At 34.0% G+C, this 18,323-nt stretch overlaps 1 protein-coding gene across 1 annotated transcript; it reads right to left on the bottom strand.

Moving 5' to 3' along the window:
• Positions 1-12,096: 12,096 nt before the first annotated feature.
• On the bottom strand, positions 12,097-14,759 carry LOC141691481 (uncharacterized). The gene is made up of 5 exons (XM_074496221.1): positions 14,489-14,759; positions 14,066-14,335; positions 13,557-13,964; positions 13,143-13,395; positions 12,097-13,042 (listed from the first exon to the last, which is right to left on the bottom strand). Exons 1-5 carry the CDS (start codon positions 14,757-14,759, stop codon positions 12,097-12,099), a joined length of 2,148 nt encoding a protein of 715 aa, XP_074352322.1.
• Between the last annotated feature and the right edge of the window lie 3,564 nt (positions 14,760-18,323).

Below are 18,323 nucleotides of genomic sequence, written 5' to 3'. Positions count from 1 at the left end.
CATATCACTATCAGAGTTTAGAAATTCACATCAGAGAACAATCAGCACTTAAGTAATTTGCAATTTAAGCACAAAATACACAAAGACAGTAATATCTGTAAACACTGATCATAAAGTCTGATGTATCAGAACATAAACTAAGCAGATTTAGAGAAAGAACCTGAAACCATTCCAAGTTCATTTACCAATCTTGTAAAAGTAGCTTCACACAGTGGTTTTATGAAGATATATGCTAGTTGTTGATCTGTGGGAACAAAATGCAATTCCACTGTACCTTCATCCACATGTTCCCTTATGAAGTGGTACCTAATGCCGATGTGCTTTGTCATTGAGTGTTGAACTGGATTACCTGTCATAGCAATGGCACTTTGATTATCACAGTAAATAGGGATTTTCGAAAATTCTAACCCATAATCCAGTAACTGATTCTTCATCCAAAGAATCTGTGCATAACAGCTTCCTGCAGCAATGTATTCTGCTTCTGCAGTTGATGTAGAAATTGACTTCTGTTTCTTGCTAAACCAAGAAACAAATCTGCCTCAAAGAAATTGGCAGCTTCCACTTGTGCTTTTCCTGTCAATTTTGCATCCTGCAAAATCTGCATCTGAGTAACCTATTAGCTTAAAATCTGATTCTCTAGGATACCACAATCCCAGATCAGCTGTACCCTTAAGGTACTTGAAAATTCTTTTCACAGCTGTTAAGTGAGGTTCTCTTGGATCTGCTTGAAATCTTGCACAAAATAGGTAGCATACATGATATCAAGTCTACTTGTAGTTAGATAGACTAGAGAGCCAATCATACCTCTGTAATCAGTAATATCTACTAATTTACCAGTATCCTTATCCAACTTAGTTGTAGTGGCCATAAGAGTGAATGCACTTGAACAATCCTGCATTCCAAATTTCTTCAACAAATTTTTGGTGTACTTAGATGGACAAATAAAAGTTCTTTCTTCATTCTGCTTGACTTGAAGGCCCAGAAAATATTTAAGTTCTTCCATCATACTCATTTGATATCTTGACTGCATCAGCTTGGCAAACTTCTTACAAAGTCTATCATTTGTAGAACCAAAATGACATCATCAACATATATCTGCACCAATACTAAGTCCTTTCCATGGTTGAGGTAGAATAGTGTTTTGTCAATAGTCCCTCTGTTAAATCCACTTTCCAGAAGAAACTGAGCTAATGTCTCATACCATGCTCTTGGAGCTTGCTTAACGCCATAAAGTGCTTTATCAAGCCTGTAGACATGATTGGGAAATTTGGGATCTACAAAGGCTGGAGGTTGTTCAACATATACCTCTTCTTCCAATTCTCTATTGAGAAAAGCACTTTTCACATCCATTTGAAAAACTTTAAACTTCTTGTGAGCAACATAAGCCAAAAATATCCTTATGGCTTCCAATCTAGTAACTGGTGCAAATGTTTCATCATAATCAATTCCCTCCTGTTGAGAGTATCCTTTTGCAACCAGCCTTGCTTTGTTCCTTGTAATTATGCCATCACTGTCAGTTTTGTTTCTGAGCACCCACTTTGTACCAACAACAGACCTGTTCTTTGGTCTTGGCACTAGGGTCCAGACTTTATTTCTTTCAAATTTATTTAACTCTTCTTGCATTGCCTGTACCCAATCAGCATCTTGAAGAGCTTCTTCCACTTTCTTTGGTTCAGTCTGAGAAATAAAAGAATGATAGAGAAATTCATTTGATGTAGCTATTCTAGTTCTGACACCTGCATCAGGATTTCCAATAATGAAATCATGTGTATGTGTTTTAGTCCACTTCCTTGTAGATGGAAGGTTTTCTCTAGAACTGGATGCTCCCCCATGATCCATGATGTCTCCATCAACATTTTCTGATTCTCCCCCTGAAATTATGCTCTCTGAGTTGGATCCTTCAGAATTTGAGTTTCTAGAAATATCAGAACATGAGTTTCCAGAATTACCAAAACTTGGCCCATCAGAACTTGAAGAGCCTGTTGTAGATTCTGATGCTTCTTGAGATGTGGTTGTATCTTCAGTATGCTCCCCCTGCACATGTGCATCTTCTTTTGGCATAGTCACCACAGATTCAATGACATCGGAGTTTAATCCATCAGAGTTTGCAGTATCAGGATTTAGATTGTCAGGAGTTTCAGAATCAGAATTTAAAAATTCATTTTCAAATCTCAGCTGATCATGATCATTGAAATCATCAAGTCCAGTAATCTTCTTATCATCAGAAGAGACATTGATAGATTCCATGACAACCCTTGTTCTTAAATTGTAGACTCTGAAGGCTTTTGTAGAAAGTGGATATCCAACAAAAATTCCTTCATCAGCTTTTAGATCAAATTTGGATAGCTGTTCGGGATGAGTCTTAAAAACAAAACACTTGCATCCAAATACATGAAAATACTTCAGATTTAGCTTCTTTTTCTTCACCATCTCATATGGTGTTTTTCCATGCTTGTTGATAAGTGTTAAATTCTGAGTAAAACAAGCAGTCTGCACAACTTCAGCCCAAAAGTAGGTTGGCAACTTTGCTTCATCAAGCATAGTTCTTGCATCTTCAATAAGAGTTCTATTCTTTCTTTCAACAACTCCATTTTATTGTGGAGTTCCAGGAGCAGAAAATTCCTGCTTTATTCCATAGTTTTTGCAGTACTCTTCCATGATCAAGTTCTTGAACTCAATGCCATTATCACTTCTTATGATCTTCACAGAATCTTTGACCAATTTATCCAGTTGTTTGACATGATCAATCAAGATAGATACAGTTTCACTTTTTGTGTGCAAGAAATACACCCATGTGTATCTGGTGAACTCATCCACTATGACCATAGCATATTTCTTCTTTGTAATAGACATGACATTCACTGGACCAAATAGATCAACATGTAGTAGGTGATAAGGCTCAAGAATTGATGATTCAGTCTTGCTCTTGAATGAAGATTTTCTTTGTTTTGCCTCCTGACATGAATCACAAAGGTCATCAGGAGCAAATACTGATTTTGGCAGTCCTCTCACAAGATCTTTCTTTACTAGTTCATTTATATTGTTAAAATTTAAATGAGAGAGTTTCTTGTGCCAATCCCAGCTTTCTTCAATTGATGCTCTACTCAACAGACAGATTGCAGAACCATCAGTACTTGTTGAAAGCTTGGCTTCATAAATGTTACCATGCCTGTATCCTTATAGAATAACTTTTCCTGTAGATTTTCTTACAACTTCACAGTATTTTTCAAAGAAATCCACATGATAACATCTGTCACAGATTTGACTCATACTCAGCAGATTGTGTTTAAGTCCTGAGACCAGAGCTACTTTTTCAATGATGACATTCCCAAGATTGATATTTCCATATCCAAGATTTTTTCTAATGTTTCCATCTCCATAAGAAACACCTGGGCCAGCTTTCTCCACAAAGTCTGATAGCAAGGCTTTATTTCCAGTCATATGTCCTGAACATCCACTGTCCAGAACTAGGATGTTTTTTCTGTTGCCCTACAATCACAAAGACCACTAATGATTAGTTTTAAGGACCCAAACTTGCTTGGATCCTTTGGCCTTTTTAAGTTTGTTAACATTTGCAGCGGATTTAGCATCAGAGTTTATGTTAACAGTTTTCTTATCAGAATTTGCAATACAGACTTTGCATCAGAACTTATACTAGAAGGAATAATGCTAACTTTCTTTACAGAAGGTTTTATTTGATAATAATCATAGTACAAACTATGATATTCCTTACAAGTATAAATGGAATGCCATAAACTACCACAATGAAAACAAGGATTTTGTGGCTTATATCTAACAGACCGACTCTTAACTCCTAACTTTGAAGGTAAGGAGTTTATGTTCTTATTCATCCTGCAAAAAGAAGCCTGATGGTTAGAGTTTCCACAGTTATGACATGTTTTTCTAGGAGCATTAGGAACATGCTTATAATTGTTACTTTTGTTCACACCTTCCTTTCCATTCCTATTTTTCCTAGGTGCCTTTACCTTGTTTACATTCTTAACATCTTTCAGCTTATGTTTAAGCTGCTTCTTAGTCATTAAGCCTATGTTGACTTCAGTTGGCTTATCCTGTTTAGGTTTGTCAGAAGTTACTTCCTCCTTAACTTCTGATTTCTCAATATCAGACTTTGCAGTTACAAACTTAACAGGATTTACCTTTGTTTTTTTAACAACTATAGGCTCAGTTTCTACAGTTCTCTTACTGTTCTTATCATCTCCATAACCTAAGCCCTCTTTCCAGTTTCCACTACTAAGAATATCCTGAGTTGCTTTACCAGAGTTAGTCTAAGTCCTGATAATCTCTCTTTTCTTTTCTAACTCAGTTTTTAGAGATTCATTCATTTTTAACACTTCATCCCTAATATAAAGGGCATCATCTCTATCTTTCTGAGTTTGTTGGAACATGACTAACTCTTTTTCTAAATAATCATTCCTCTTTTTATAAGCAAGATTTTCAGAAGTTAATCTTTCACATGTTAAAGTTTGATCTTTATAACTAATGAACATGGTTTTAAGATATCTTCTCAACTCAGTAATATCATCAATATGAAAGGCATAAGTAGTTTGAGGTACCTTTAAGTCAGCAGTATCAGAACTGCTATCAACATTTGCCATCAAGGCATAGTTTTCCTCATCCTCAGAATCTGAAGCATCTGACCAACTTTTCTTCTTTGTGACAAGAGCCTTGCCTTTGTCACTCTTCCCTTTTCTGCAATGAGGAGATATGTGGCCTTTCTCACCACAGTTGTAGCGTTTAACATTTGAGTAATCTCCTCTGTCAGACTTTCCTCCTTTGCCTTCAGATTTTCTGAAACCTTTCTTTTCAAAACTTGCACCTTTCCTGGAAAACTTCTTTCCTCTTCTGAATTTCCTGTATGCAATCTTTGTGATTCCTTTCACCATAAAAGCACACAAGTTCATCATCTCTTCATCAGGGTCTATCTCCGATATACTTTCAGTTTCTAAGTCATCATCACTATCAGAACTTGATGACTCAGTATCAGACTTTATGATGAGAGCTTTTCCTTTGCCTTTCTTTGATGCAACAACTTTGGGACTTTCCTCCTCAGCCACAAAAGCAACTGTCCTTGACTTTCTTCCATTCCTCTTGCTTCTTTGTTCCATCTCAAGTTCATGAGTCTTGAGCATCCCATAAATTTCATCAAGAGTTGTTTCATCAAGATTATAGTTGTCTCTTATTATTGTGGCCTTAAAATCCCATCTTTCAGGAAGTGCTAACATGAATTTAAGATTTGAATCTTCAATATCATACTCTTTGTCAACTAGTGACAAATCATTCAAGAGTTTGACAAATCTGTCATATAAATCAGTTAATGACTCATCAGGCTTTGAGTCAAAGTGCTCATATTCTTGAGTGATTATAGTCTTCCTGTTCTTCTTGATTGAATCAGTTCCCTGACACCTTGTTTCCAAAGTATCCCATATCTCTTTTGCAGTCTTGTATTGAATTACCCTGTTTGACATGACATTATCAATGGCACTATGCAGCAAGTGTCTTACCTTTGCATCCTTTGCAATCGATGAGATATCTTCAGCAGTGTAATCACTTTTCTCCTTTGGTACAGACTTTGCTGGCTGACCTGCAACTTCTACAGAGAGTTTGGTTGGCATATGTGGTCCTTCATTAATCCTGTCGAGATATTCTGGATCTGTAGCTTCCAGAAACATAGCCATCTTCACTTTCCATATGGAATACTCAGAAGGTTTCAACATGGGAACTCTTATAGTCTCATATCGACTATGGGTTATGGTTTTTGGAGGTTCATCAGTTTTGGTGGGCTTGGTTGGAGTTTCTTCTTCAGACATGATTGTTTTTGGATCTTAAACTGTTTATGTGTTAACAGATAGCTCTCATACCACTTGTTAGATCACACACACTTTAGAAGGGGGTTGAATACAGTGTTTAGCATAATCAAATCAAATATAAGAACTCAAGTAACAAAAAACATATTTTATTCTACACAATAAACTCTGTTACAATATGGAACTGTCCTCTCTCAGTGATGAACAAATTATCACGAGAGCTGCTAGGGTTACAAAGAATAATAACTTCGATAATGATAACACTTATAGTGTAAACCCTATGCCTGTGTTTATATACTACACAGTTACAAGATAAATTCTAATTAATATGGAATATAATTCTGCTTCCTAAAATATATCAACTAGTTATCTTTTCTTCCAAGTATTTTATTCTTCATAGAATTCTTTCTTCATGCATAATTCTTTCTGTCTTAGTCTCGATCTTCTTTCCTTTCAATCAGCCGCCTGTCTTATCTGAAAGTCATCTTAAGTCCTGATATTATCTCCTGATAAATATCTTCTGATCACTTAAGTTCTAATAATTTAAGTTCTGATATCTTAAGTTTTGTCTTTAGTATAAGTGCTGATTTCCAGTTAAGAACTGATTTGTCCTATTAAGTAAGATCTGAAAACTAAACACAAATCATATTACACATGACATTATCAAATATATCTAACAATAATTATAATTACAGGATAAATATTAATACATTCGACAAACCTGGAATCACAAATCCTGAATTTGACAATATCTCGCATGCCGAATTTTGTGTCAAGTTTCGTTAGAGGTTGAAAATCCTCAATAACTCCAATTTCATCTAAATTAAACAGAGCAATATATTTAATTTAGTGAAAGATAAAATACAGTGAAATATTAAGGTACACATTTAAAAAACTAATAATCTGAACCAAAAGAGTATTATATTAAGGTCACCTATAGCAAATTTAGGTTGTTGCTGTGGATGATATTTGCTGGCCTCAGCAAAAAGATCACCTAAATCCAGAAATTTGAATTTGTAGGCAGGAATCATGCCATCGTTTTCAACGGCGGTGACTGTAGTATATTGTGAAAATCTGATGCATATATCAGCTTGTACAGGCTTCAGATTACCGACAACATCTTTCACTGAAAATTGGTCAAAAAGATAAACGCCTCCTTCAATCACCGGAGTTTTGAATCCATTCCAAATATTGGGATAAGCAAATGCATGGACGTGATTATTCTAAAACAAAAAAGGATGTTATATTTGGTATACAAAAAAGGTAGGATTTTACGTAATACCGTAATAAAACTTTACAACATAAGACTTACATCATCATCAAGCTGAATGACATTATATCCTTTGACTGATCCATTCTCAGAGCTAACGCTGGTCCACATCCTAGTTACTCTGGCCTTAATCTTCCAATTGGTAGTCGATTGATCAAGGTCTTCAATAAGATTGAATACTGCAGACTCCATTGAAGCTTTTGTTCAAGTCAATTAAACAAAGTGTCAAGCATTAACAATTGAGGAATTAAAGCCTGCAAAATATTAACAAAAATTGACAGCATGCACGATGAAGAAATAATGATAACATATTATATCAGTTCGTACCAATCAATGATATTTTTAGAGGAAACAAATTGAGAGGAAACCTAAAGTTTTATTTTTAGTGTCAGAGTATGTTTGATGTTTATCTCAAGGCATGATATTTAAATGCATTTGCAAATGATATATTCAACTTGATAGGTTATGATTACTATTCAAACTGGTAAATTGATGCTAATTGATACTCTATTTTAACTGTATGATAAAGACTGCCAACAATATGGTCCTGATTGATTCTCTAATTATTCATCAATTATCTTATTCAATCTGGTAAGTTGATGCTAATTGATACTTTTTTTTAGAAATGTACGATAAAGACCGACAACAATATAATCCCGAATGATTATATCATTAATCATCAATTATCTTCCTATCTATTCAATATAATTCTTGAATATATAAGTACAATTTAGATGTAATGGAATATTATATTTTAAATTTTGAGTTAATTAATTAATTAAGGTTAATTAATTAAATTAATCCAATCATCACAATCAAAGTGTTATTAATTCCATTTTTTTATTAACTTGTATATTTTTGTTCATAACTCTGTCTGTTTCTCTAATTCATTTAAAAATATGCATAAGATATGAAAATGATATGAATATTTATAACATAATCTGTTTGATTCTTTCGAAATGGAATTATAACATTGTTTTTCAGAACTTTAGAATATACATATTAAATTAATGCATTTATTTAAACCGTTGAGTTGAGATAATGTGATCAAAATTGTTCCAACATTTAATAAAGACAAATACTGAGAGAATTATGTTTTACACAGAAATTATAAAATAATCCATAGCATGGTAAATAAGTTTAATAAAAACAAATACGACAATGCGGTTGAATCAGGAAGTTTATCAGTATTCCAACAATTGAAAAATGACATGTCTCATCAATTTAATACAAATGCAGTAAAAATAAAATGTCTTCAAGCTTCGTTGATGGGAATGGTTCTGCAGCGTCAAATTTAGATTTGTCAAATGTCCATCAACCTATATTGCAAAGTATGTAAAAATTATAAGCGTGTATATGAAAAAATAATGTAAAAATCAAAAATATAAAATTTATATTTAGTTACCTCTTCCTCAAATAAAAGACATCAGGATAATCAAGATTGACAAAAAGCTTTGTTGACGGAATATTGCTGATCTGCGCTCTTCCTGTTTTTAAGAGCGAAAAATATATATTATTTAAGAGTTAGAAGAAATTCTATAACTTATGAGAAGGCTTACAATTTTAAAGGTTTTTAATATAAAAACTAAGACATTAACCTCGATACATAAAGACTCTAACAGATGCCAGAATCACAATTTTGGGTTCAATTTCAGTAACTTGGTACAATAATTCAAAATTTGTTAGCAAAGAACCGCTAAAACACACTTGGATGGCCCTCTTAAAACGAATATAATAAAACGTCAAACACTTATGGATGTTCAATAGTGTTAATACGTAAAATATGAAAATTGGAGGATGGCGTAGTATTTTTATAATTGTCAAATTTTTTATTGAAGAGTCTTACACACCATCTGAAATTCTAAAGCGTAACACTTCCTTTTCACCAAATCTTGTCATAATAGATTGTACTGGTTGCAGGAGTTCAACAATTCTAATAACATCTACAACAATAAACTTAAAGTTAAAAACAACAAATTGTAAGCAATTTGTTCTAAAATTTAATACGCAATACCAGTGGAATAAATAGGAAGCTCATCGAGAGCAGAACAATGAAGAGAATTATATAGGAGCGTCACAGGAACCAAATCAAATTTATGGCACGGTATACTCAAAATTTCCTCAGGTTCCAACACCACCACAGTGATGGGAAGAAATATGATGTAATTTGCAGAACGTACAGGCCTCAAAAACCCAACAGCTGGAATAAACTGAACATTTCTGATACGTAACAATGTGCCAGGATGAATGATAAAGGCAAACAAATTCCAAAGAGCTGGTGGAACAATTGCAAGTATGTGATTATTCTGCAAAAAAGAAAATCTTAGGATAGAGGCTGGAAAACACAATCATAAATGTGGTATAAGTCATATAGTTATTCAATCAAACCTCACAGTCCAATAGAATAAGATTGTGCCTGACTAAAACACCTTGTTGATTAGTTGATACCCACATTCTTGTCACATAGACCTTCAAAGTCCAAATAGTATGATTACCATCCAGATTGGATAAATGATGATGGTCCTGCATATCTGAGTAATGAAAAAGTTAATAGATGTTATCAAAAAAGGAGTATGTTAAATGTTCATATCAACAAAGAGATAATGAATTGTATTTATACTTGGATGTTCTGCCATATGAACTCTGAAATTAGTTTGTCAGTTGGATATATAGCAAAAAAAATCCGAATGTGTGGAGCGTTTAAGACAATCGGCTGTATTTTTAATAAAGATATACATTATCTTTATAGTTAAGCTGATAGGCTGATAATTAGTCCATGAAAATCTCAAACAATAGATATCTATTAGAGTTGTATGATGATCCTTAACAGCTTACACTAATATTAGCATGGAAAAAAAGATTGTGTTAAAATAGAAGATCAATTAGTAACATAAACGTGATATTAAACATATATTTAAATATGAGTTAATTATCTTATAGATATTGTTGTTATCCCATAATCTTCTCTGATTATCATAATGTATCCTTATCAATATAAAGCATATCACATCTAATTATATTGATAATTTGATATGCATAAAAAACTATTCGAGAATCTGACTTTTACTTCGCATATGAGCATCAATAACCAATATGACCTGAAGTAATTCTAATTTAATAACAAATAATTTCTCAGACTACCAATTATAATAAAATAATGAGTAACTTAGTCAGGATTGTAAATGTGCAATACAAATAACTAATCTGATACATTCTCATCATTTATGCTCGGTATGTTGTAAAATACTTCTTCATAGACTACATTTGATGTAATATTTGTGGTGGTACCATCATCACTGTCGATGAGAATGTGGAGACCTTCTGGTCTTGTAACTCTTGAGATGGCAACGTAGATATGGCCATGAGAAAACACTACTCTGGGAAGGTATAGACCAACCGTGTCAAGTTATTGGCCCTGGCTCTTATTAATTGTCATTGCATAACAAATCTGGAGTGGGAAATGAATTCTTTTAAACTCAAAAGGCCAGCTGGTATCTGTTGGAATCATCTATATCCTCGGGATCAAATGTTTTGAGCCAACATGGGATCCGCATAATATTTCACACTCAATACTATTCTTCTTGCAAGATGTCACAATCATTCGCGTGCCGTTACACAATCCCATAATTTGGTTTAAATTTCTCATAAGCATGACAACGACGCCAACCTTGATGTTTAACTCGTGCTTAGGAATGCAAGGCATATTTAATGAGTTCAGGTACTCTACTGGAAATGCTGATCTGAATTCATTATCTTCATCACCAGCATCATCAATTGAATCCTGACTAAGATATGTGTGTAGAGTTCCAGGAATTTTCTCAAGAATGATGTTATGGATGTCGTCCACCACAACATTAGTTGATGTTAGGATAGCTCTTGACCTTAGATAAGAATGTGAAGACATGTTTCTTAGAAAATCCGGGTAAGTAATTTCAAAAAGACTTTATATAGGATTTTGCGTGGTATGAACAACATATTGATCTGGAATCTTTATTAGCATTTCACCAGTGTCTGCATCAGGACTAAAGTTCTCAACTTTACCATCGCCAACTAAAAGCTGCCATTTACTGAAATCCGCTATAACCTTATTCTCCATTTCTGTATTTCCTGCATGAAGCCGCATATTTTGCTTAAGTAAAAATACTTGGCACAATTCCCAAATCTTTCATTCATTGAGGGTGGAACCTACTACTTCAGCTCTGGATGCCTTTGGAATCACGGGTAAAATCTGCCTATAATCGCCGCCAAAAACTACTGTGATACCACCAAATGGCTTCTTTGCTCTCCTTTTGTCAATAACAAAAATTATATCCCTCAAAGAACGGTCAAAAGATTCAAAGGCATGACGATGTTGCATTGGCGCTTCATCCCAAATGATCAAATCAATTTATTGAATTAATTCTGCAACATCGGTTCCATGTCTGATTCCGGCTGTACTATCCTGATCAAGTTTCAAAGGAATATGGAATCTTGAATGTGCAGTTCTACCACCAGGCAACAATACGGCTGCTATTCCACATGAGGCAACAGGAAGCACAATCTTTCCTTCTGAACGAAGGCGACAACATAATGTCTACCACAAAAATGTCTTGCCGCATCCTCCACTTCGTAAACGTTCTTCTGTTCAAGGTTGAGCATTCCATGATTCTTTTCATGCAAAATTTTTAGTTCTTCTTTATCATATGAATTTCTTCTTGGAGTAGTCTGTTAACAGTATTGCTAAAATAAACTTCACTTGGAAATGGCATTGTCGCGTAGTCCTTCAAACTCTTCCCGATGTCATTAAACAATTTTTCAATTTCTGCGGGAAAAAATATATATGAAGTGTTATGTTAGTTTAAAAGTATACTACATATAATATCTAAAACAGAATTATGTTAATTATTCAGGTAGTATGATAATAAGATATAAACCTGCAAGTGCATAATTCTTCAAATCTTCATTTGATAGGTATAGATGAGGATCATTAAGCATATATCGCCTGATGATGAGAATATCGTCTTACATACATTGCCAATTAGCTTCCCAAAGTCTAAGTGGATCTGAAATAGGACTATATGCCAAAATATCGACAAACATTGCACGTAACTGTGGAGGCAATGATGTATGGAAATTCTCAGCAATTGCTTCATGCCATTGGTTATCATTTTGTAGAAGACCAAGGGCCGCGCATGCTTCCTTGAATGTTTCGTGGATGTGTCCATTAATAGTTTTAAGATCTTCAAAAGACTTGGAACCTTTCTTCCTAAGTAATAACATGCAGAGATATAATAGTTCACCACTTGATGAATGCACTTCAGAGAGTCTCCCAATAACATCTCCTCTTTTCCTTTCTTTCCAGATACCAGATCGAGGATGCCAAGTAAAATTATTTGGAAATTCAGAATAACTATAATTCCTCGCATTTGGGAAAGTCTGATTTGCATCAAACCATGCTTCAAACTTGGTTTTTGTTTTTGATATTGCCTTGTCGCAAACATCCTCCAAGACATCTCCAGCCTTAAACGAAACATGATTCTCGCCTGGTAAATGTATCGGTAACCTTTCTACCGATGGCCAATGGGAAAGAATGTCAAAAGCAAATATCCTCCAAGATGCTTCTGGTGCGCAAACATATCTCCCATCCAAATAATGTTTTACCTCATCAATCAGACCTTTTGGTGCTTTTTTTAGGATTGTTGCAGAAGTACCTATACGTGTTTTCCTCAAACACATTGTTGCCATGGCATGACCCTTTAGACAGTATTTGAAAAGGTACTTTAATGATCTTGAATTATTACAAATCTCCAGATTCATGTGACATTGAAAATGCACCAAAAGATCGCGATTGAATGGGACAACAAAGCGATTATCAAGATTGACCCCCTTTTTGTTAATGGTAATTCCAGTCCTCCTTCTTTTATATATGGGGAATCCACACTCATCAAAAAATGTATGAGAATTATACCTGTAATAAAATATATTTAAAATTGTAAAAAATCTGGTAATAAAATTGGAGGTATTAACAAAGTAAAGTATTTATAATTTAAGGATCTTAATGAAAATACAGCTTATGAAAATGCTTTATACAGTTGCCTTTGACCATGCATGGAGATTTAGTATAATCGGGACCACATGGTCCGTGGATCATATAATTGCTCACGGCATTATATCCAACTGGATCAATTTCTGGATCGGGAATTTCAGCTGATATCATTTTATCAATTTGCTCAGTTGTTTTAGGTCTATCGTCGGGGTGCAACCAAATTAATATATGAGCATGAGGCAATCCACGCTTCTGGAATTCAATTACATGCATCACTATGGAAATATTGCAGAAGAACGGTTAGTACCAGGCAAAATATATACTAAAAGTGCATTTTGATAGAACAATTTAGGAATAATAAATTGAGTATAAAAAAACTTAGTGAAAATGATACCTCATATACATCTGCCAAAATAATTTGTCTTTTTAATCATACCCATAAGTTGATCAACCTTCATTTTAAAGACTCTGGCTACAACATCAGGTTCATCAGCAACATCAACACCAGATATATGTTTTAACATGTGCTGAATTTTGGGCCATTTTGTATTAGTGGTCATAGTAAGGAACAATGAAGGATGTCCTAAAGTTCGACATATTGCTAATGAGTCTTTAAAATACTGAGTCATATAGCGCTTACTTCCGGTGAATGGGGAGGGAAGAATGATTGCTTTACCAGTATTGGATGGATTTCTATCTCCCTTTTGCATTGCCTCTCTGATATTATGGTAGAGATCAGATCTTATAGTAGTTTGATGGTCTCTAATCCAGTCCAATCTGTACTGCTCAATTGCGGTGAAAGCATCCACAACATATTGCTGCCATAAACGATGTGGTGTCAAACCTGTTACAGTAAAAGGTATAAATGAATCGAATATAAACTAATTATCACAAAGTTGAACAGCTGAATGAGAAATTATACTTTTGTTAAAAGCAAATTTGTACCTTCTGAAAGACAGATCATTAGTTTATAATTATAACACTCTCTCATTGTAATATATTTTTTAGCACCCTTTTTGTCAGGATCTTCAGATTCGGTAACTTCTACGTCTCTTTTAGAATGCTTCACAGGTCTATTTAACGGGATCTCACGGTAATATCCAATATCTCTATGAGGGAAAAGTAATGGATATTGAAGTTGCATGAAACGTGGATCGGTCTCAAAAATCCTCTGTAATCCGTCAACTCTAGAATCAATGACAGTATCTCGACAACCTTTTGCATAAGGAGAAGTAACAATCAATCATGCTACCTCATTTGATGGAGCAATGTGATTTGGTCGGCCACTTGCTGAACTCGATTAAATCATAACCAATTTAAACTCATCTACTGCATTTTGCCTAACCCTTTCGCGAGCCATACGAAAACCTTTAACCAACCTGTTATGCTCATCCAACATATGCAACAAAGATTGTACAATTTCTTCATTAACAGCATCCCTGCCACCATTAACTGTATTGATCATGTTGTTGATTTCGTCCTCTGTGTCATAGATATAAAGCTGACAAAACTTTGGAGTGTTATCGTCAGTTGGGACCAGACTTCCTATATTATGATAATTAACACCTTGGACCTTGAAGCAATATGGCGCACCACCTCTGTTTATTGAATGGTCAATCTTTTCTCCAGTAGAGCTCATGGTAAACGTTCAATTGTAAAACCTTATGTTTTGTTTGAAATGCTTAAAATGAACACCACCAGTAAGGAGAGTAGCCAGAGGTTCAGGAGGCTGTTTCTCCTTATCCAGTACGACTTGACCATTTTTACAACAAAGAGAAAATGTTGGTGGCTTATTAGGAGAACTCTTATTGTTTTTTTCGTGATTCCACATGACAGCATCACACTTCGAACAGATTTTATCAGGAGCTCCAAGATCCAAGTATCCATCCCACATAGATTGATTATTGCTCAAGTATTCTTCATCAATATCCTCAATATCACTTGCATGGTTGTCGAAAAAATGCAAATTTTTGAAAATCATAATTGAGCAAAAGTAGGTGATGCTTCAGACAGTAAAATAATTATTAATATCCTGCAGAATTAAACAAATTATTTGGAAACAAATAATTAATACCTCCACATGTTGTATCACTGTCGATGGTAACATTGTCATCAACATCGTTGAACTTATTCATTAAATTTTTTTGCCTAGAACTTTTACCTTTTTCAAATGTACTCATTACATTTGTTGTATTGAATGACGAAGGACCTGGTGATAGTTTCCCACAAAAATTTTTTGAAGGATTCTGTTCTTCTTCACTGTCAGCAACAATTTTCTTTCTGACACCTTTTTGTTTGTGAACGGTTGTCACACAGGATTCAGGAATTGAGAATATGAGAGAACTGTTTCCACTGCTGTTAATATTCTGAATTTCTTTATTTTTACTATTATGTTCAGCATGATATACATTAGTAGATACAGAGTATTAAACATGACACATTGTTTAAATAATCCTTCAGAGTTTTGTAATTTAGGAATAAGCCGCAAAATTTGATACATTTGACAGGAACGTTTGGCGATATTATGCGTAAAAATTGATTTGTACTTTGTTCACCTGTCTGAGAAGAGGAATACATTCCTGAAAAAATATTTTACAGAATACTGAAATTTTTAAAATTTGACATAATTTCGTAATCAACTAATACATCCGGAATTGCATTTTATTGTTTAAAAAATTACCTGATGACTGTGTATTAGTTGCAGAAGAAAACTGAATATTAGGCGATAACGTACATTGTCCGGATATTTTTCTCAAATCTGGTAAGGTGCTACGAAATACATCGAGATTTTCTTTGTTGAAATTCTTTGGACGAATCCTAACTTTATGCACTACATAGAAATGGGAAACATATTTTAGCATCTGCGCTGATAAACACTTATACATAGACTGAAATAAAAAGTTAATGAAAGTAATGAAAATTAACCTGATTTTAAATTTGATGGAATATTAGGAGATATATTTTGATCAAATATTGATAGAGGACTCGGTAGACACGATTGTAATTTTTTTACCACAACAGGCTGCATCATAGATCTATTGTTCATTGCTGCAACTATTCCCACAAAATCCACAATTTCAAAAGCAATTTAATAACAGATGTATCAGAAAAATGAGATATATCAAGAATTATACCATTAGGTTATTCAGAACAAATTATGTGGCTTTCAAGATTTTTTACAAGAGAGGTCTGCAGAACACTTTGTGTCTGCTGTGTTAACCGTGAATCTTGAGATGAAATACCACTTGAAGCATGTCCCCGCTATAAATTCTGGATTAATAGATGTTAAAAATAGTAATCGTGAAATAAATCCAACTAAATTTTACCGCTTGAAGATCTTAACGATATATTAGGCGGCACACGTTCATTAGTTCTTGATAGAGGAGTTCTCATTGGATGGCCTATATTATTAACTGAAACACAACATATATAGGCAAATTGATGGCACAATTATAAAAAGGTACGATACATCTCAGAATGGAGTAAGAATGATACCATTATTGTGCTTTGGTGTCATTCTATTGCTTTCTCCATCTGCTAAGGTGTTACGAAAAACACCGAGATCTTGTTTGTTCAAATTCTTTGAACGAATTCTTACTTTTCGCACTACATAGAAGATGGAAAATAAATGGAAGCATGAAACATGACCAACATCTCCTAATAGGCTGGAATAAGATGTTGATCAAACTGTTTTAAAATTAACCTGGTTTTGAGGCTGCTGAAATATTAGGAGATATATTTTCATCAAATATCGAAAGAGGACTCTTTAGAACATTTTGCGGCTGCTATTTTAAATGTGTAAACTGAGATGAAACAGTACCTGCATGAAGTTGTTAATTAGTAGTAATGGGTAAAATCCATCCTTATTTTACCTATTGATGATCTTAACAATATATTAGGCCTAAATTATTAACAGCAAAACAACAGATATAATAAATTATTGAAGACAAAATTGGATAAAATGTATAATACCTTTTTATAATGGATAAAGAATGATACCATTATTGTACTCTGATGTCATTATATTGCTTTCCAGATTTGCCGCAACTCCGCTATGCAAAACACCTTTCGAAAACTGTCTTATTCCTGAGTTAATAAAAAATTCAAGTCACAATTATAAATGCACGTATTAAAAGAATCAGATGGATAAAAAATGATACAAATACCTTGTTCTGGTGTCACGCTTTGATCAATCATTGATTGCGGAGTTATTACAGAATGACCTATTTTATTATTAACAGCAACACGACACATATATGCAAACTGAAGACATCATTACAAAAACTGTATAATAACAATCATAATGGATGAAGAATGATACCATTGATGTACTCTAATGTCATTCCATTGCTTTCCAGATTTGCAGCAACTCCGCTATGAAACACACCTTTCGAAAGATGTCTTATTCCTGAATGTTAATAGAAACTTCAGGACACATTTATCAATCCATGTATAAAAACAATCAGGCGGATAAACAATGAGACCAATACCCTGTTCTGGTATCACGCTTTGATCAATAATTGATAACGGAGTTCTTACAGAATGACCTGTTTTATTAACATAAGCACATCAAATATAGTCGAAGAAGATACATGGTATGTTACATAACATGGTCTGTCAAACGTATATACACATCAACCAATCTGAAATTCTTTAGAGAAAGCTTACGTGTATCATATCTGTTCGCTGAATTTGTGAGATTCTTGTCCACATTCTTCCCACGCGTACGACGTTTGACAACTGAATTAATACATGAACATCATTATCACTTTCAATAAATGAATCAGAAATGGAATTAAAGTGTACACTACCTTGATTCTCTGGGTCTGATGGATTTTTAAACACATTTTCAACATTGCGTCCACGAACACGTCATTTTGAACCTATAAGAAAATCATGATCAAATCAGATATCTGCAAAACGATGTTATTATAAGTAAACTGACAAAGGAGATGAATACCTGATGTACTTGTTCCTTGAGAATCCATCCAGATATATTCAGTAAATCATGAACCTGGTTTAAACAGATGAAAAGCATATTCTGTAAACTTGTATGACGAACATGATACACATCAAATCTTCATCAAGAATTTTATGAAAAAATTAGGTCATGCTTGCAAAGAATGAGAGAGAATAAGGAAACCAATAATTATCATTGAATTAGTGTTGTAACTGATGTAAGAAAATCATGCAAATCTTTCCT

This window comes from Apium graveolens, chromosome 2 (assembly GCF_009905375.1).
Source record: "Apium graveolens cultivar Ventura chromosome 2, ASM990537v1, whole genome shotgun sequence".
NCBI classification, from domain to species: Eukaryota; Viridiplantae; Streptophyta; class Magnoliopsida; order Apiales; family Apiaceae; genus Apium; species Apium graveolens.
The sequence above is the reverse complement of the archived record's forward strand: the minus strand, read 5'-3'. Positions and strand labels throughout refer to the sequence as shown.

Bases quoted from the DNA above. Each gene is read 5' to 3' on its own strand.
- LOC141691481 (XM_074496221.1), bottom strand. From the start codon at position 14,759: ATGAGCTCTACTGGAGAAAAGATTGACCATTCAATAAACAGAGGTGGT. The intron at 14,336-14,488 runs GTTTTCGTATGG...CTTATGCAAAAG, and splicing joins GCATAACAGGTTGGTTAAAG to GTTGTCGAGATACTGTCATT. The intron at 13,396-13,556 runs GTATGATTAAAA...ATATTTCCATAG, and splicing joins GAAGGTTGATCAACTTATGG to TGATGCATGTAATTGAATTC.